At 41.0% G+C, this 16,059-nt stretch overlaps 2 protein-coding genes across 2 annotated transcripts in view; one reads left to right on the top strand and one right to left on the bottom strand.

Moving 5' to 3' along the window:
• Window positions 1–2,172, top strand: part of LOC101853968 (alpha-tocopherol transfer protein-like) — a gene marked incomplete at its 5' end in the record, with an annotated part of 6,172 nt that extends 4,000 nt beyond the window's left edge. The window contains 1 exon segment of the mRNA XM_013087901.1: window positions 1,863–2,172. Within this exon segment, the coding sequence (XP_012943355.1) occupies window positions 1,863–2,021 (159 nt within the window).
• A 4,008-nt stretch (window positions 2,173–6,180) lies between these two features.
• Window positions 6,181–16,059, bottom strand: part of LOC101853730 — a gene marked incomplete in the record, with an annotated part of 18,290 nt that continues 8,411 nt past the window's right edge. Inside the window, 4 exon segments of the mRNA XM_005108079.3 lie at window positions 6,181–10,770; window positions 13,232–13,351; window positions 14,070–14,255; window positions 15,006–15,115. Coding sequence (XP_005108136.2) covers window positions 10,727–10,770; window positions 13,232–13,351; window positions 14,070–14,255; window positions 15,006–15,115 — 460 coding nt within the window.

Raw genomic sequence — 16,059 nt, 5'->3', positions numbered from 1 at the left:
ATCTTTAATTTTAATTCCACAAACAGCGTAAGTTCAAGTTCGTCACGGTCGTGGGGATTTGAACCAGAGTCACTCACACAGCAGCCCTCATAATTTTATCTGATCTAGAGGTGTATGTCTTTATGAATGATACATATCACGTGGAATAGTGAGGGGGGTGTGGTCCTTTTTTTTAAGGTTAACACTCTTTTTTAGGTTTAGTTGCGAGCGCCGTAAAACCTCTACTAAATCTAAACAAGAGTGTTAACCTTAAAAAAAAGGACCACACCCCCAACAACAACATTATCATCATCATCATCATCATCATCGTGGTCACCACCACCACCACCACCACCACAACAACAACAACAACTACAACAACAACAACAACAACAACAAAACGACTCGCTTTTCCTACAGCTCCATCTCCATGGCAACAAAGTGGAGGGTCTTCATGACGCCATCCCGCCCCACCAGCTGCCCACAGACATCGGCGGCAAACAGCCACCCAACAACGACAAGGTCAGCCGGAGTTTTAAACTTTTTTGCGTGTTTTACGGCGCTCGCAACTGCATACGGTCATAATAATATGAGCATGCGGGACACATTAAACGTTTTCAGTTGGTAGGACATTTTGAATTTTGCCCAATTTTAGACCTTCAAGGTATCTTTAATGTGTGCAACTTACACACGGGACCTCCGAGATTTTTGGCCCTTGTCCGAGAAGGCTACCCGTACGCTACCCGGATTCGATCTAGGCCATGAGAGTCCCCGAGTTTTAAAGGATTTGTACATTCCTTTCATACAGAAAGAACTCTCACGACTTGTCCCCTCATACAGAAACCACAGAGATTTCTTTCCCCCAATGTTGCACGAAGTAGCGACCTGTGTAGTAACGGTCTACATGAACCCTCCACTCGGAGCTTACTTGACCTACTTTTGCCTCGCACACACATCCGGGGTATCCGCTCTCTGTGGGGCCGACATAGGGAGGAATAGTCTGCACGGCTTGTGCCGAAGATGATTTTTAATTTTAAACTTATTTTAAGATGGGGAGGGGAAGGGGGGGGGGGGGGGTAACTAAAGCTGACTTTTAACCAAGCGACCCGAAGTACGGTGAAACTGGGTGCTTTTCTCCAGCGTCCAATGTTTGTTTGCGAGTCTCATGTGTCGTGACATGTAGTGATCAGACACGTGTCGATAGTGCAGGAGTGAGCAGTTATGTACCGATAGGGCAGGAGTGAACAGTTATGTACCGATAGGGCAGGAGTGAGCAGTAATGTACCGATAGTGCAGGAGTGAGCAGTGATGTACCGATAGTGCAGGAGTGAGCAGTGATGTACCGATAGTGCAGGAGTGAGCAGTGATGTACCGATAGTGCAGGAGTGAGCAGTGATGTACCGATAGTGCAGGAGTGAGCAGTGATGTACCGATAGTGCAGGAGTGAGCAGTGATGTACCGATAGTGCAGGAGTGAGCAGTGATGTACCGATAGTGCAGGAGTGAGCAGTGATGTACCGATAGTGCAGGAGTGAGCAGTGATGTACCGATAGTGCAGGAGTGAGCAGTGATGTACCATAGATTGAGGCGGGACAAATTTCACAGAGACTTTCCTCAACAAAACAAATTCCTCTATCTTCTCTATCTCACCCGATCGCTATGTACACTAGGATGATTTCATATAAAGCATGACTAAAATCTACATCTTAATCTCCTTGAACTGCTTTTTTTTTTAAACACCCCTTTTGAAGGTGGATTTCTCCTTCCGGTGTTCCTTTTCCCTTTTTTCATGTTTTTTCTTTCTTTCTATCTGTGTGTGTGTGTGTGTGTCTCTGTGTGTGTGTGTGTGTGTGTGTGTGTGTGTGTGTATGTGTGTGTGTCCAGGAGCGGGTGGAGAACTTCCTGTCGTCTGACAGCCTGTTCGAGGAGGACAACAAATATGGCTACGTCAACATGGCGCTCAACTCGGAGCAGACGACCAGCCGCAGCGGGGATGCCGGGATAGAAGGACTCGGGGGAACCTTCCGGAAACTGGACATTTGAACCTTCCGGAAACTGGACATCTGACTGTTGCTGCAGTTTCTCCATTCACCTTCCCATCCACGTCACACATGTGGGCATTTTGAACAGTCTCAGAACAAATGGAAATAGAATTATGTTTCCAATTAAAGTTTTTTATTTTTATTTTGTTAAATTATTCGTTCTTTGAATTCATTGATGAAGTGTTGTGTTGTTCTGTGGATTTTAAAGAAGGGAGTGCTAATTTAGGCCACATATGGCCAAGATAAGGTTTACGCCCACCCCCACAGAACATTATTTAGGCCACATAATTTGGCCTTTTTTTTGTCCTTGTGGTTTTATGCACCCCGCATAATTTAGCATAATTTGATCTTTTGGGGGGGCATAATTTCTGATTGTTTTCGTTTATCATTCTTTGTTAAAATTAACAGAATCGCATAATTTCACATTTTTGGGCTCAGTTTGCATGATTTCAGAATTTTTTTGCATAAAACCACGGGGACAGTTTGTAGCCCACATTCCAGAAAATTGGCCTTTTTCATTTCATTTGGCCAAGTAAAATTACATTTGGCCTTTGGCCTTTTTTCTCCCTCCTTCAATTTCTTGAAATAAAAAAAATGTCTGCGAATATTGAGCGGCGTGGAAAAGATGAAAACGGTGTTTTCACTTGTCACAGAGGGAGGATTGAGGAATCCAAGTACAAAAAATGTATGTGTGTGGGCGGGGTGTCGTGCACATGTAGTGTGTAGGCCTAGCTCGTTACGTTTACATTTTTATTGGTTAGATTAGACCTAATTAGCAGCGGGAAAACGGAGGTTACACTCAAAGATTCTCTACTACTACTACTACTCTATTTCACCGACCCGAGGGATGGTTGAGTGCATGTGTGTGGTGTCAGGCCCGTCTCCGCAGTCGTCAGTTCACCTCAGTATACAAGGAGAGCCTGTCTGTCGAGCCGAGATTCTATTTCTTAGGCTTTGCTGTGGAGGTAGGGTGTGATTTTCTGTTTTCATATATACATGTATATATATATATATATATATATATATATATATATATATATATATATTGGATATATATATTGGATATATATATATATATATATATATTGGATATATATATATATATATATATATATATATATATATATATATATATATATATATATATATATATATATATATATTGGATTTCTAATTCATTAATGTCTTGGAAACCTTCTTCCGAGGATGGGGGAAAATTTGATAAAAACTGGACTTTCAAATATTTATAGATTAAAAAAGACCCTGCCTTTGGATGAGCAAAAGCGTTTGGTACTTTGTGCAAATATGTCATTATTCCGAAATCGTTGTGGGGGTGGGGAGAGAATACCAAGTTTTTTAAAATTTAGCCTTTTTCGCCAAAAATTTGGCCTTTTTGGGCTTTATTTCGTAAAAATTTGGCCTTTCGCCTTCAAAATCTCTGGCAACCCTGTAGTGTGGCGTAGAATTCTAATATAATAGTAGGCTATCTGGTATGTAGTAGGCAGATTAGTGGACGTGCACGCGGCAGGGCGATTAATCTGCCTCGATACGCCCCGTAGACTTTTGTGATAGTCCGTGAAGCCTCGTGTTTTGATGGGTCTGAACAACTCAGTTTTGTGAATAGCGCTGCCACACCCTACAGGCCTACATCTTTTTAAAAGGAAAAGAAAGATCTTCAAAATGGCGGTCTTCGCGTGAAAATCTATTTGGTAGAACTGGAAATATTTATTGCTTCTGGAAGAAAAAAAGATAATTTTTAAAACGCGATAAAATTAAAAAAAAACTACTGATTGTAAATATAAATTTTGAAACTTCAAAAAGTATTATTATTTTCCAACATCTTTTGGCGCCTGAGTTGTAGAGGTTGAAGTTTTCATAACGACTGGTCAGCGACCCGGGCACCCCGCTCTCCCCTGATCACTGTGATAATGTGGTGCTATGGCATTTGTGACGTGCCACTGACACAAGAATTCTCAGTTTTGTTTTTATTCAATCATATACTTGGCTTTTGGATAGTGCAGATGATAGCTAAATCTAGATTCCCTGTCTAGAATCAGTAGTAGTAGGCTAGAAGCAGCCAGAGAGCCTACATCCGCTAGATCTAACCTATTGCTATGTCTTTGAGCTTTAGCTTGGAATTGAAATAAAAAACTTGAATTGCACGGTTCTAGTTCTAGATCTAGTTGATTTTAGATCCAACTATATTTTCCAGAGTTAATAACAAATCTCATCATAACAATCACTTTTACTTTCATTAGATCCAACCTTTTTTCTTCTAGTTGAGCACTCGGCTTTGCTCGGGTCGACGCCTTGGCGTCACTGCTCCTACTCCTACTGGTCTACGCTACAGATCGGCGAAACAAAGAAATGTAGCTTTTTGCAGCAAAACTGTCTCAAAACTGAAAAAAAACAAGGGCGTCATGCTTTGAAGAATATTTTAAAGAATCTTTTGGCGAAAACCGCATGTCGATCCTTTTGAGTAAAAACCTTTTGAATAGCAAAATACGGCCACCACAAATAGATAATAGATGACAGACTTGCTTTTCAAAGCGATATTGCCCCAGCTGTAAACTTGTAGAAACCAAAGACTGAGATTTTTAATTAGTATTTATTAAAGAATTTTCTAGAATACAGTGTGCAGGAGTTTGAAAAAATATTCACCTGTTAAGACAAATTGATATAAGTAAGTCATTGTGCAAAAGTTGGAGAATCCATGTTCAATAGGTAAAGAGAGATTTCACATTAAGTTGCGCCGTGTATTTTTTATTGCACTATAGTAGAGAACAGAGTTTAAATTATAAGCCTCTGCTCAGTCTTTCACTTTCAGCACATGTCATGTATACGTAATTCTAATACATGTAATACTTTATAATAATTTTATGTTATTTTCTGGATATTTTAAAAACTCTTTTTACATTATTGTATTAAATTGTGCCGTTTTCTTTGATTAAAAATAGCATTAGCAGTGGACTTTTCAGACGGCTGGTCTCTCTCTATATTTTAAAAAAAATTGTGCTAATCAATGAAATTGCTACATGTAATTGATAATAACTGAAAACAATTCAGTTGTCCTGAATAGTGAAAAAAAATGCATGAAAAAAAAAGATAATGAGGCAGACTATAATTTGTCCCAAAAAAATGCCAAGAGCAAGTGAGAAGATCATAAGATGATTTTGTTATTTTTCTGGTCATCTTTGCGCGGTTCATTAAACGTTCCAGTGGGCCCACTGCATGTGCTGTGTCTCCGAAGAAAATTTTGCTTGACTTTATTTAGCTTTTTTTTAATGTACATGTAGTTGAAAGCTTAAGGCTAGTCTCACATAAATTGTACGCACAATTCTTTGAAAAAGAAGGATAAGGAGCTGACCTATGGTCATAGTTGGGTTGTTTTTTTACGTACTCCGTTTTACGTTGAGAAAAGAGCTAAAAACAAGTTTTAAATTATAAGAATGCCCATAAAATTAGGAAATTAACACAAAAAACACAAAAAGAATGAAGTAGAATTTGTCTAGGTATGACCATTAGCAGTAAAGATATTGCCCATTTGTCCGGTTATCCTTGCGCGTGATTTTGTGATTTAAAAAAATCACCCGTTATTTAAGAGGCAGGACCTCCGAGTTTAACGTCCATCTTTGAAATTACAGAGCCAAATGAGAAGTTCGTGTACTGTAAAGTGCCTTTCCCAAGGACACAACATCGGACCGAGCTGAGGCTCAAGCCCCCTGACCCGCAGTCTCACAATTACGAGTCCGGTAGCCTAACCACTAGGCCACCAGGTCCAACCAACGCCACCCAAATATATTGTAGGCTACTTTTAATTTTAAATATGTTATTAGTTATGAAAAATTAAACAGCTCAATTGAGAAGTCAGATTATACAGTGCAGCCTCTCTATGACGACATCATCGGGACCAGAAAAAATGTTGTTATAAGTTTTAGAGTTGTCATTGTAGGAAGGCAACCAACAATATTTCTTCTAATGATATAGGCCTATATATATATATATATATATATAAAATAAAGAAAAAATCGGGACCTGGGCACCATGTCGCTATACAGAGGATGTCGTTATATCGAAGGTCGTTTTGTCTAGAGGCTGCTCTGTAGCCTGTGATTTCACTAAAGAAACATACCACGTCAAAATAAAGACAAAAGAAAGAGTTGAGTTGTAACTCCATTTTATTGTACACATTGGACATGGTCAATTCGTCAGTTCAGTTTATTGCACACCACAGAGCAATAGAGAAGACAGTCATTGCAGAAGTAACATCCCTTCTCTCACGCATGCCTCAGTTCTCTCATCAGAATTATTGCAGACATTATACATTATTATACACGTATACCAGAAGATCTGTGTCATCCTACCAGAGAGGGTTTACAGTAACATTGTAGGCTACTACTGTAAAAAAAACTCTCTCATACAAAGTACATCATGTACAAACAGTTATTGGAACAATCACAATTATTTCACAACTTTGCAGCACACATTGGGGTACCAAGCTTTGGATTTACAAGATTGATAGAGGGGGTGTATGTACCGGTATGTTCTCCACAAAGTGACAGACACACACACACACAGACACACAAACGAACACACTCGCGCCAGTACTGCCGAGCACCTAGCAAACACACAAACTTCACGAGACACGTTCAAACATTGTGCGTATGGTACCTTTTTCTTTTTTCCCCGGAGTGTAAAGTTCTTGCCACTCATCATGTAGCATAGAACACTCCCATATAATGTGTATGTTTGTGTGAGCTCTATGCCCTACTGGGTCCCGCGTCTGTGGTGAACCGTTTAACGCTTTTCTACATCGCATGCAGGAGACCCAAGTTTGATTCCTTGGGGGGAGGAATTTTTATGGAGCGTCTTTGTCTCTCCGTGGAGATGTTGCACTAACCCTCTCAGGCCGGGATGTGGCCTGCCTCCTAAATGATCTCAACTGTGTCGATGAGGGCGTAAAATCAACTTTTCATTTACCATTACAAGACACGCCATACTGGACACATGACAGAGTGATCAACTTTTGAAACTATCAGTTTTTGAAAACCTAGATCTACTTGATCCATAGCACGTTCACAGTATGGTACAGGCTATTACATTTACAGTTGAACGATACACAACTCCACCCTGTTCAGACAATACAAAAAGCTGATCTCTCGACTCTCATCAACATTTGCCACTCAAGTCTACTCACTGACTGACCCAGGAACACAACTTTCATTTAATCCTGATGTTATATGTATGACATGGCGTCCCTTTCTTGCCAGGCCCCTTCCTACCTGAAGCACATCTGACAGACATCTGTTCTGTTGGAACATGATGAAAGACCTAACCAAGGTATGGGTCTTTGTCTGAAGATGCAGAGGGGAACTGGCAGGACATTTACGGGGAGAGAGCTCAGAATGTGACTCGCCCCCCTGACAAGGTACAGCCAGGTAGCTGGGTCGCCCAGAAAACTGTGGCCTACTTCTTGAAAATCCACCTTTTGCCTAGATGTGCTCAGACTGTAGGGACGGCCAGTAGAGCGTGTTGGACACGTACAGAGCGACATAAGAAAGACATTTCATCTACATCAAGGATGGTGACAACTCCGAAAAACTTCTGTTCAAATTCAAAATCTGAACATACGTATGTACATGAAGCACAGGCGAATTATGCATGTTATGTATATGTATGCACAACAAGCTAATAATAGAAATGCAAGTCTTGACATTCAAATCCACACGGTTCACTGTCCTGTAGTCTAAAAGATGTACAACTTTACAAATCATCAGTATGATTTACTTACACTTATAATACATGTTACATGTACAGCAAAATCCTGCACATTGGCCAGGACTATACAGCAGACTTGAGACAGTTAAACAAAACACAGATCAATTGAAAATGCCAGCACATATTAATATTATTTATATAATGCATAAAAATCCAATCCGTGCAAAGCGGTCTTGTTTGTGTGAACAGAGATTGGCACACATCTATTTGGCACACGGGTACTCGGGCGGCCCAGGGCAGGAAACCTGGCACAACCCCATCAGTTTGTGGCCTCAGCTCACCGCGCCCTGCCTCACAAATCACCGCAGGAACTATGTGACGTCACAGGAACTAGATGACATCGCCATAGCAACCATGTGACGCCACAGCAACTACACAAACACTGTGACTTGTGAGTCATAACAAAAACAGACACGCTCACGCTCTGTGACAAATGTGCCACACGGTCACGGGAACAAAACACACGGGAACAGGGTCATTTCATTCACGATCACTGTTACGTCAGTCAACCGGGTATAGAATCAATCCCATAAATACATTACAACAATACAATTCTTTACCGTGAAAACTTTATGCCGTTAAAGCAAATGCTAAAACTGTATTGCGACTCTTGGAAGTGCACCATTGAAAGAAAATAGTGACATACACAGAGCAAACATTGCGTCTTATCTCACTGTACATGACATCACAATCTGTAGATGAGAGGTCTGGACTGGGGGCTACTTGAGTCCACTGTGATGTATATATATATATATACGACGTCACCGTGATATATATACGATATCGGATATCGCGATACATACCATCTACAACATTATCATCAAGACAAGAAAATGCCAGGTTCAATATTTTTAGGTCTAAAAATATGTGTCACTGAAGAAAATTACTCCAATACAATAATATGAAGTCAATGCCAATACCTTGCTATACCAGAACGATAAATCTTAATCAGTACGGCGATACATAAACTCTGACGTCCGCTGTACTCAAAATTATAGAAACAATTAATTTACAAAGTTTAATCCCTTACAAGACTACAACAAGAAATCAGTCATAAAATTGCATCTCATCATAGTGCACTCAAATTAGAATATTCATAATTCCCCAGCAAAGTAAAATGCCAGCAACAGACTAAAACAACACTCATGTAAAGTTGAACAAAGTCCACCGCCCTGCTAAAAGTACTCTGTTCTGACGGTTAACGCTCACACGATGGTTTACAAGAACTGCCTCCCACACCTCTCTCATGACTAGACACAGGTTTGGGAATTTGGCAGGCAGAACAGCCCGTTCTTCCCTCCACGCATCCGGCCAAGAGAAAAAAACGATCCCAGACAAGACACGCAAAAATTTGGGACCCAACTTAGATCCAAACCCTAAACCTCCAAGGGGTTATGCCAAAGTCAAGAATCTAGCCAGTCCAAAGTGCTTTTCACAATGAAATAACAGGAAAATGCTCACAGAAAACAACAGAACATACCCCCCCCCCAAAAAAAAGGAATAAAACAGGGAATGTAAAATTGACACACAGAAACGTGACAGGTTTTCTCCTGGTACCACAAGAATCACTTTACAACATTCTCTGTTTTATTCCTTGTAGTAAAAGACAGACAGTTTTTCCACACACACAAAAGCACCACCAGTCACCACATCCAGACAAGGGACATACACGTTTCTCCACTCAGCGGTCCCAGAAACTTCCACACTACATCTATATATCGTAGGAATCATTAGTCCAACCCATCCAAATTACCAGACACCAACTCAAAAAATAATATACAGATATAATATATATATTACAGCTGCTGCCAGTTTTCAATTTTGTTATTATTCTATATCTACATTAGAATTACCATACTTAAAAACAAAAAACATTTCATTTGAAGCTTTTTAAAACACACCAATTTTGGAAACAAAAACAAACTAGGGTACTCAGAAAGATGTACAGCCAAAATAGAAGAGAAGAAGGAAATTGTAATATTACAAGAAAAGAGGAACATATAAATGAAGACAAAATGCAAAACAAATCTGACCTTTAAAAATTCTCAAACACCACATGCACAACACAATATACGGTTACTCAGTATAAAGAATAAAATTTGGAGAGAAAAAAACAACAACTGCTTTTTCAGAATCTCAGTAGCCAAAGTGGACAAGCTGAATGACAAAATCAATACCACTCACAATTCACAACTCTCACTAACCTCCAAAGTTCTGTTATGGCTTCAGCATTTTCATTATTCTTCTCTTCAGCAACTTCTGCTACTGCTACAGCTTGTTCAAACATCCACATAGATCATGACACACGTTTTTTGTGACACTCCAAGCAGTACCAGTACTTTTTTAAAACTAAAATTACATCGACCTGTTTTTTCACGGGTGAGCGTTTAACCCCCATGAAATGCTGATGTCAATTACTGACTTTCCAATCAGAGGAGACAGCACATCTTGAACCGTGTAGCGTTGTAAGACGTAAGGCTGTACGTGCTCCTCTGATGGGAAAACACAAGTCATGACAATACAAGACCGGGAACAAACTTAGGAAATGAAAAAGTTGCAAAACAAAAAACAACCAACCAAAACAGCAAAAAAATACAATAAAAAACACAGAGGTATAAAAAAGAAAAGAAATCCAAGGAAACAAATGCAAGATCTGTTCAACAAATGTATCTCTTTTAGGGGAAGAAAATCTTGGCCTAACCCTCGGGCACGTGGAAGGATGTTGGCGACAGACAAGGGTGAAACTATGTCCAGCTCTGTACACTGGGAGAGTCTGGTCCGACAGCCGCGGTCTACACAAAGCCTCAGTCAGGAAGGACATTCAGCGTTGTTCCACCGTCCGAAGCCCTCAGCCAGGATGTCCAGCTGACACAGTTGTCTGTCTGTCCACACATGCTCCACGTACACCCTGGAGGGGAGGGGAGGGGGTCACCTAAAGGTCAGCAGTTGGAGTCCCAGTATACCAGCCAGGGCTGAAACAAGATAAAACAGAATCAGGGGCCCCAATCAGACGCCGGAGGTCGTGTAGAACCAGATCACTTTTAGGCTGGCCCCAGACTGGCTCTGTAGGTCTGACCTGTAGCTCACCTAGCGCACGCTGTCTACGTGTCAGCACAGCCGCACTGTGCATTGGCACCTGTGTCTCAGTCTCAGCGAGCATGAGCCACACTCGCTGCGCATCAGCACAGCCGCATTGTGTGTTGACGTATGTAGGTGTGCAACAGACGTGTCTGCTTTGCTATATTTAGGTACTGTGTAATCCTAGACCAATTATAGCCTATCAAGATGGGACAACTCTTCTTTAGGCTTACGTCATGTGCCAAGTGCAGGCCCCTCCCACTTTTGCAGCCCTGCGTGTGCTGTATAACTCGCTGGACTGGCGAGTGGCGATAGTTTACATTGGTTACAATGCAAGGCTACTGATCATCTTGGGCAGTGTGTCTAGCCTAGGCCCACTAGAATAAATTTATTTTAGCCCAGAGAGAGAGAGAGAGAGAGAGAGAGAGAGAGAGAGAGAGAGAGCGAGAGAGAGAGAGAGAGAGAGAGAGAGAGAGAGAGAGAGAGAGAGAGAGAATTAATTAATGAATAAACGTGTATCAAGATCTAGAATCTAGATTTTGTTGTGCACCCAACCAAGAGTGTGCAGTTTGGAAAGTAGATCTAGAATCTAAATCTAGCTCTAGTGGTTGGCGAATGACCGAAGGGCGACTCTTGACTAGGCTACTTGCCTGTGAATTGGCGGAGACACACTATCATGCAACTTGATTCATACTATCATATCAACACTTAAGCTTCTGTGCTTCTTTCAATGGCTTGTTTTTCTGTGCACCTGTACAATTGTGGTCCTCCTTAATGAATCTAGATTTAGATTAGATCTAGATATCTAGATCTAGATTCGAGATCTATATAGGCCCTATCACTAGTTTCTAGATAGCCAAGATAATCTATCTCTAGATCTAGATCTAGATCAAGATCTAGGCCTATATTAGATATATAACTTCAATTCAGTTTAGATCTAGAATCTAGATTTAACCTATACCTAGATATCTAGATCTAAATTAAAAACTGCTACAGGGTCACTTAGGCCTAGAGTGATTTAGATTTAGATCTAGATTAGATCTATCTAGATCTAGATCTAGACATCTAGATTTAGATCTAGATCTAGATCTACGGACATTGCACACCAGATATTTAGAATTGGTCAAGTTGAGAAAGATTCTTGCGTGAACAGTTTCAATCTAGATCTACATTCTAGTTCTAGATCAGATGTTAATTATTATAAATATCTAGAATCTTGGCCTTTCTAGGGAGATCCCTGTGCATCTCAATCCAGATCTAGATCTAGCCTAAAATCTAGAGGAGCACACAGGCCTAGATTTAGATCTAGATCTAGGCCTAGGCCTAGCATACGACAAACAGTCAAAACTACATCAACCTCTCGATTCGAAGTTTCAATGTATGATAAAGTGCATTTCTTGGTGATGTTGTGGCCAAGTGTTGATGCTAGCATCAATATATTTAATAGTAAAGCACCTAATAACACTTACTTCTTGCTGATTTTGATGATCTGTGAAGAGTTTCAGTGGAAAATAAACACAAAGCGAGGCGACACATGTCCGCCATGTTTTACAACACTGTTGAATAGCACGTCTGACGCGTCGTGAAGCTCAGCAGACAACAGTCAGACCATACAGCGACGCTGCTCAGGCTCACGATAATGTATACATGTACGTTCATTTGCAGGGTGCCAGCTAGGCGAGCTACAGGTCAGACCTACAGAGCCACTCTGGGGCCGGCCTTATACCACAAGCGTGGGACAAAAAACAACAACCCACAACAGAAGTGACCACATAAACCCCAGGTGACCAATGGCAAACATCCCGACATATTGGTCTTCATGCCACCCACCTCTGTGTCATTTATTCTTCGTGCAGTCTATGGCCATTTATTCATGGGTAGTTTCCCTTGCCACAAGTACCCGCAGTCCTCTCTCCTGGCCATGTGGCAGGCCTGTCTGTGACACATTACTAGACATTACTGGGCCTGTTATATATGGTTTCCACTGTACATATATCAGCTGACACACACTCACATACTCACTCACACGCACACACACACTCACTCTCACACACACACACAAAGCGGACTTACTGTAACAGGCCACTGCGATACTGTGGGACTGAATGTTCTCAACACACACACACTCACATACACTCACACACACACACACAGAGCGGACTTACTGTAACAGGCCACTGCGATACTGTGGGACTGAATGTTCTCAACACACACACACTCACATACACTCACACACACACACACTCACACACACACACACACAGAGCGGACTTACTGTAACAGGCCACTGCGATACTGTGGGACTGGATGTTCTCAACACTCACACACTCACACACACACACAGAGCGGACTTACTGTAACAGGCCACTGCGATACTGTGGGAGTGGATGTTCTCAACGATGGTTACCTCCCCGAAGTGGTCAATGAGGAGGCCGACCACTACCAGGGCCAAGGCCAGAACCACTTTGGAGATCACTGAAACAAACCACACACATAAACACATCAAATAATGATAATAATAGATAGCATTTGTATGCTATAGCGCAAATCCCCACTCAACAGCAAGCTCTATGCACTTCACAGTCTATACTATTACCCCAGCAGACCTGAGAGCATTCTGAAACAATCTCAACTTCCTGGGAAGCATACAGTGCAGGCAGTCATTTATAGGTGCAAAAACACTAACATCCTGACAAGATCTTCCGCTGTCTATGGCCGGGTACACATTCCCACCTGGGTGAAGTGGGGAACATTCGTGTAAAGAAACAAGACATTTTCTTGGAAACTTTCTGACAGGAACAGACATGTCCACATCTCAAATCCCGGTTCTATAGATAGATACATACTCAAAAGAACAATACACATTATGCCTATTCTGACAATAGCCTTAGGCTAGATGATATTTAAACTTTTTTTTATATCTTTGACTCTTCGAAAACTGAGTCATAGATGTCTACAACAAGGGCGAAAAATCTTGGAGGGCCCGCGTGCAAGTAGCGCACGTTAAAGATCCCTTGGTGGTCTAAAATCGATCAGAGTAGGCTTCGGCCGCCACCCGTCGGGCAAAATTCAAAATTTCCTACCAACTGAAAAAGTGTTATGTGTCCCGCGCGTTCATATGACTTTATGCAGTTGCGAGCGCCGTAAAACACTTACCAATAATAATATTAAAAAATTGTCTACACCAAGTTACCTTGCCACTTTTTCTCCTGCGTCATGGCGGGCTGGGCCGAGACCTCAGGGTCGTCGCGGGCAGGAGAGGAGTGTCGAGAGTCCGACGTGGAGGCTGACCCCCACTCCGACCCCGGGCTCCCCTCCCGCCCACCTCGCCCCTCCTCCTCACCGTCGCCACTCACCGCGATGTGCACTTGACGAAAACCTACAGACCAGACAACACAGAGAGAGACTCAGAGGAGATTGCCACAAATAATTTTTTAAAAATTGCTTTCCTTTTTATTATATAGAGAAATTTGAGAACTCATTTTTCCTTTTTATTATATATAGAGAAATTTTATAACTAATTTTTCCTTTTTATTATATAGAGAGAAATTTGAGAACTAATTTTTCCTTTTTATTATATATAGAGAAATTTGAGAACTAATTTTTCCTTTTTATTATATATAGAGAAATTTGAGAACTAATTTTTCCTTTTTATTATATATAGAGAAATTTGAGAACTAATTTTTCCTTTTTATTATATATAGAGAAATTTGAGAACTAATTTTTCCTTTTTATTATATATAGAGAAATTTGAGAACTAATTTTTTCCTTTTTATTATATATAGAGAAATTTGAGAACTAATTTTTCCTTTTTATTATATATAGAGAAATTTGAGAACTCATTTTTCCTTTTTATTATATATAGAGAAATTTGAGAACTCATTTTTCCTTTTTATTATTTATAGAGAAATTTGAGAACTCATTTTTCCTTTTTATTAGGCCTACATAGAGAAAATTGAGAACTCATTTTTCTCAGAGCCAGTCCTTTGCTTTTATGTTATGACAACATGAATACAATGTGTATGGCATTGGGTTTCATTATCAGATACAGGGATATATAAAAAATTCTTTTAAAAATTTCCGACAAATCTAGTCAGTGCTGAGAGCGTAACCGAAAGCAAAGTCTTACCCAGGTATTTCTGGGGCGGTGCCCTTTGGCCCTGGCGAGGCCGAGTCCATTTGTAAAATCTGATCTGTACCGAGTCATTGCAGGCGAGGCTGGTGTGGCACGTCAGCTCTCTGTGGAGGGAGGGAGGGAGGGAGGGAGTGAGTGAGGGACGGGGTGAGTGAGTGAGGGACGGGGTGAGTGAGTGAGGGAATGAGTGAGGGAGGGAGGGAGGGAGTGAGTGCGGGAGGTAGGGAGGGAGGGACTGAGTCTCTCCAGCTGGGTCTGTCAGGACTCAGGCTCCCCCATATCAAAGTAGCTACCTGGTATGTTAAAGTTGAAGTTCTTAGGAGACATTTTCAGGGTGTCTCTAATACTTCATCTATAGGAAGTGCAAGGGGGAAATGTAAGCATTTTCTTACAAATATTCAACATTTAGCGACCTTGAACACTATCAAAACAGAGTGTACAAATTAAACAGCATCAACAGGCTCAAATTTGAAAGAAAAGTTGACAAACTACAAAACAGACCCTATTTTAAAGGCCAACAAGTGTTGACAAACTACAAAACAGACCCTATTTTAAAGACCAACAAGTGTTGACAAACTACAAAACAGACCCTATTTTAAAGGCCAACAAGTGATGACAAACTACAAAACAGACCCTATTTTAAAGGCCAACAAGGAAAAAAAAGCCAGCAAAGTAAAAGTAAGAGGCGACAAATCTACAACGATGACCCGTCTGTCCTGATGCCCCATGATCAAGGGAGAAAAGACGGGAGAGTTTGATCACCCCCCCCAACCAGGGCGGTGCTAACTGCTACTGACTGAAGTTGTCTTTAGGTCATTCCCAAAGGGGAGATACTAACATGTTCTTATGCACAGTTGAATTGTAAATGGGCAGATTTATCAATGTCATGCTCATACTGTGCCGGAACAACATAGGGGGTATGGCTGCTTTTTCTTTCCTCATCCTTACTATCGTCATTTTCCTCTACTTCTTTTGTATATTTGTCACTCTTGTGAACTGCTATTTTCGGGGTGCCTTGATAGTCGAAGCAGACTTTGTGCTGTTGAAG

The sequence above is a fragment of the Aplysia californica genome, unplaced genomic scaffold (assembly GCF_000002075.1).
Source record: "Aplysia californica isolate F4 #8 unplaced genomic scaffold, AplCal3.0 scaffold00657, whole genome shotgun sequence".
Taxonomy (NCBI): domain Eukaryota; kingdom Metazoa; phylum Mollusca; class Gastropoda; order Aplysiida; family Aplysiidae; genus Aplysia; species Aplysia californica.
This window is presented reverse-complemented; position numbering and strand designations above follow the sequence as displayed.